The 3,973-nt window shown below is 38.3% G+C and overlaps 1 protein-coding gene across 5 annotated transcripts in view; it reads right to left on the bottom strand.

Moving 5' to 3' along the window:
• The window catches only part of LOC107587232 (putative bifunctional UDP-N-acetylglucosamine transferase and deubiquitinase ALG13), a 16,387-nt gene extending 12,661 nt beyond the window's left edge, over positions 1 to 3,726 (bottom strand). For 2 of the 5 annotated variants that reach the window (XM_016274933.1, XM_016274934.1), the window contains exons 1-5: positions 3,309 to 3,726; positions 2,993 to 3,076; positions 2,843 to 2,893; positions 1,876 to 1,922; positions 1,092 to 1,164 (exon numbers count right to left, since the gene is read on the bottom strand). In XM_016274933.1, the coding sequence (XP_016130419.1) occupies positions 1,092 to 1,164; positions 1,876 to 1,922; positions 2,843 to 2,893; positions 2,993 to 3,076; positions 3,309 to 3,428 (375 nt within the window). In that variant the 5' untranslated portion in view covers positions 3,429 to 3,726. Of the gene's footprint in view, positions 1 to 1,091; positions 1,165 to 1,875; positions 1,923 to 2,627; positions 2,675 to 2,842; positions 2,894 to 2,992; positions 3,077 to 3,308 lie in introns of all 5 variants that reach the window. The other 3 variants (XM_016274931.1, XM_016274932.1, XM_016274935.1) reach the window with 2 other exon arrangements.
• Between the last annotated feature and the right edge of the window lie 247 nt (positions 3,727 to 3,973).

Below are 3,973 nucleotides of genomic sequence, written 5' to 3'. Positions count from 1 at the left end.
GCCGCCATGTCGTGAAGGCACTGTGTGATTCATTGTGAAAGCAAAACTTCTTTGTTTGGCCTTCCAAAAGAGGACGATATCCACTTCGTCATGCCTAGAGCTGATCCGTGCTGGTTGCGGAGGAAATACAACTTTGCGCTGTGGATCGCCGGGTCGGCTTTCACCGTGGACGAAGCGGAGTCCAGCCCGGGGTCGTCACATGTGGTTGCCGCAAGCCCTCCAGATGCTCCTTCGTCAAATCCGCCGGCCGTGCCGTTCTCAAGCCCACCGGCCTCCGCTCACTCTAGCCCTCAGGCCGTTCCTCACTCTAGCCCCCGGCCGCCGCACACTCTAGGCCGCCGCTCACTCTAGGCCACCGTGTGTGACGCTGTGTTTCGTTGTGAAAGCGAAACTACTTTGTTTGGCCTTCCAAAAATGGACACGACTATAAATCAGAGGTTAAGTTGTATTTACAACACTGTTCCAGAGCACTTCAACTCAAATATTCAGATGTGTGCAGGGCATAGAGGAGAAACAATAATGTACAGTATGTGGAAAATAATGTGTTTTTTTAACCTTAAACCGCATAAACATTTCATTACACCAAATAATATTCTTTTTAGCAACATCATATGACCCCTTTAAATCTTTCATAAGTGGTAAGCAAGCAAAAAAAATCCAACTGTGTATACTGCTTTGGTTTAGTTATTTCTGTGACACAGCAGCTGTGGTTACACTCTTAAAAATAAAGGTGCTTCAAAAGGTTCTTCAAGCGATGCCATAGAAGAACCATTTTTGGTTCCACAAAGAACCATTCAGTCAAAGGTTCTTTAAATAACCATCTCTTTCTTACCTTTTTGTAATCTGCAGAACCTTTATTTCGCCCCAAAGAACCTTTTGTGAAACAGAAAGCTTCTTCAGATGTTCGAGGTTCTTTATGGAACCATTTAGACAAAAAGGTTCTTCTATGGCATCGTGAAGCACCTTTATTTTTAAGAGTGTAGTTCATGGCCAAGTGGGCGATTAATGGCCAGAATAGTGAAACTAAATTAAAACTGAACCCGAATTAGAGCTTTTGAACGTGAGCTAAGGGAGTTTAACACATTCCTCACCTTAGGCAAATTGTCCTCCTCTGCAATCTCAGTTGGCGGCTTACCTGGATACCTGTAAATGACAAAGCACCGCCTGCGCCAAAAACCATTCACATGAGAAAATTCCACATTTTAAATCTGAATGTATTCAAATAGGTATAGTTCAGATGTAATGCAACAGATGAATGAATAGTTTACCCCCATTTTATTTTAAAGCCATTTGACTGCTTTTCTTCCATGGAACACAAAAGATGAATTTAAAAATGTCCTGGCTGCTCTTTTCAGTATAATGAAAGTGAACGAGGACTCGGGACTGTCAAGGACTAAAAAAAAATACAGCTCTCATAAAAGCAGCCCACAAAACTTGAGCACTTTATTCCAAGTCTTCCAAAGTCATATGGTAGCTTTGTGTGGGAAACAAACCAACATACAAGTCATTACTCACTAAAAATATGACTTTGGTAATGATACACTTTTAGATATTTGGCGGATGAGAAGATTAACAGTTTAACAGCTTTGGTCTGTTTATCATGTGACTTAAGATACAGCACAGGAGTCTCCTTTTTGTCATTTTGATACCTCATAGCATAATCGAAGAGAGCAGCCAGAATGTCCCTCAGAAATTTTACTTGTGTGTTCCACAGAAGACGTATAGGTTTGAAAGGAAATGAAAATGAGTAAATGATGCATTTCCTTTTTGAGTGAACTATTCCTTTAATATGGTTACTTTAACAGAATATAAAAAGTAACTAATAGGGTTTCACAAAAAGGCTCAGGATTAAAGAGAGAGAGATGCAGAGCATACCTGTACAGTAAAGACAGTGCTTTTATTTCCACTTGACCTGTGGTTTCCTATTGAATTTGGGATATTAAAAAACAGTACATTACATTCATATGAAGTCTTAAAACATTTGACTCTTGAAGCATTAAATAGCCAAATCATTAAGTTACAAAAATAAAACATATGCATTGTTAATATTTTAGTGACGGCAACAAGATTAAAGACCCTGAATACAAACCTGGGGATCTTCCATCAGTATAATGAAAGTGAACGAGGACTCGGGACTGTCAAGGACTAAAAAAAAATACAGCTCTCATAAAAGCAGCCCACAAAACTTGAGCACTTTATTCCAAGTCTTCCAAAGTCATATGGTAGCTTTGTGTGGGAAACAAACCAACATACAAGTCATTACTCACTAAAAATATGACTTTGGTAATGATACACTTTTAGATATTTGGCGGATGAGAAGATTAACAGTTTAACAGCTTTGGTCTGTTTATCATGTGACTTAAGATACAGCACAGGAGTCTCCTTTTTGTCATTTTGATACCTCATAGCATAATCGAAGAGAGCAGCCAGAATGTCCCTCAGAAATTTTACTTGTGTGTTCCACAGAAGACGTATAGGTTTGAAAGGAAATGAAAATGAGTAAATGATGCATTTCCTTTTTGAGTGAACTATTCCTTTAATATGGTTACTTTAACAGAATATAAAAAGTAACTAATAGGGTTTCACAAAAAGGCTCAGGATTAAAGAGAGAGAGATGCAGAGCATACCTGTACAGTAAAGACAGTGCTTTTATTTCCACTTGACCTGTGGTTTCCTATTGAATTTGGGATATTAAAAAAACAGTACATTACATTCATATGAAGTCTTAAAACATTTGACTCTTGAAGCATTAAATAGCCAAATCATTAAGTTACAAAAATAAAACATATGCATTGTTAATATTTTAGTGACGGCAACAAGATTAAAGACCCTGAATACAAACCTGGGGATCTTCCAAACGTTCCAAATACTTCTCAAAAGATCCCTGAACAAACTGAAACATGGGAACACCATAACACAACATGTTATAATGTTTAAACTTAATGACAGTTTGTACAAAAGGTTTCTGTTGATGTAGTCTGAATTCACTCACAGGCTCAAAGTTGCATCTGTTTGCCTTAATGAAGTTGACACACTCTTTCCTTATTCTTTGATGGTAATTCTGGGAGTAGTAAAGCTTATAGCAAAATAAAAAAGCATCAGTTTATCAGCATACATCAAACCACCTGGACAGGTGCTTCAGTGGAGAGGTATAGTCATAAATATGTCGTCTAGCTACTTATTTTAACAGCTGTGCTACAGCATACACCAATTTCAAGAATTCATACTTTCACAACTTCTGAATGCCTCAGACAAATGTACAGTTTGAGATTATTTTGAGGTATATACATCTTTAAAATGTAGGCTACCTGCTCAGAAACAGCTCGAAACAGACAGGACGCGTCTCTCGCCATCATTTTTCGGTAAAGCCCGATGCTGGCCAGATACTCGTCCATGTTTACAAAATACTTCTTCAAGGCTTTCTGCATCTTCAAGAAATAATAAGTCAAAAACAGTACACATACAGAACTTCACGGCTTTCCGAATAAAAGCGGAACAATCTGTGAAGGGCGAAAGTTTCCTTTCGGGCTTGAGAATGAAACAGGTGCTGCAAATGAAGCCTGATTGAAGCGCATCACTGTCTTTTGGCGCGACTTTAGGTTTCAAAACTGTTGGTACATTGGACTAATGTTTTCAATGACAACACTATTGCAGAAGTTTTAGCTCTTAGTTCAAGTGGATTTAATACACAAGGGGAGTCTGATAACTCTCTCTAGACCCTCAAAAATATGATTAATGAAGTAGTTTGGGTTAATGTTTAAACTTAATGACAGTTTGTACAAAAGGTTTCTGTTGATGTAGTCTGAATTCACTCACAGGCTCAAAGTTGCATCTGTTTGCCTTAATGAAGTTGACACACTCTTTCCTTATTCTTTGATGGTAATTCTGGGAGTAGTAAAGCTTATAGCAAAATAAAAAAGCATCAGTTTATCAGCATACATCAAACCACCTGGACAGGTGCTTCAGTGGAGAG

This window comes from Sinocyclocheilus grahami, unplaced genomic scaffold (assembly GCF_001515645.1).
Source record: "Sinocyclocheilus grahami isolate Dianchi unplaced genomic scaffold, SAMN03320097.WGS_v1.1 scaffold91.1, whole genome shotgun sequence".
In the NCBI taxonomy this organism is placed as follows: domain Eukaryota; kingdom Metazoa; phylum Chordata; class Actinopteri; order Cypriniformes; family Cyprinidae; genus Sinocyclocheilus; species Sinocyclocheilus grahami.
This window is presented reverse-complemented; position numbering and strand designations above follow the sequence as displayed.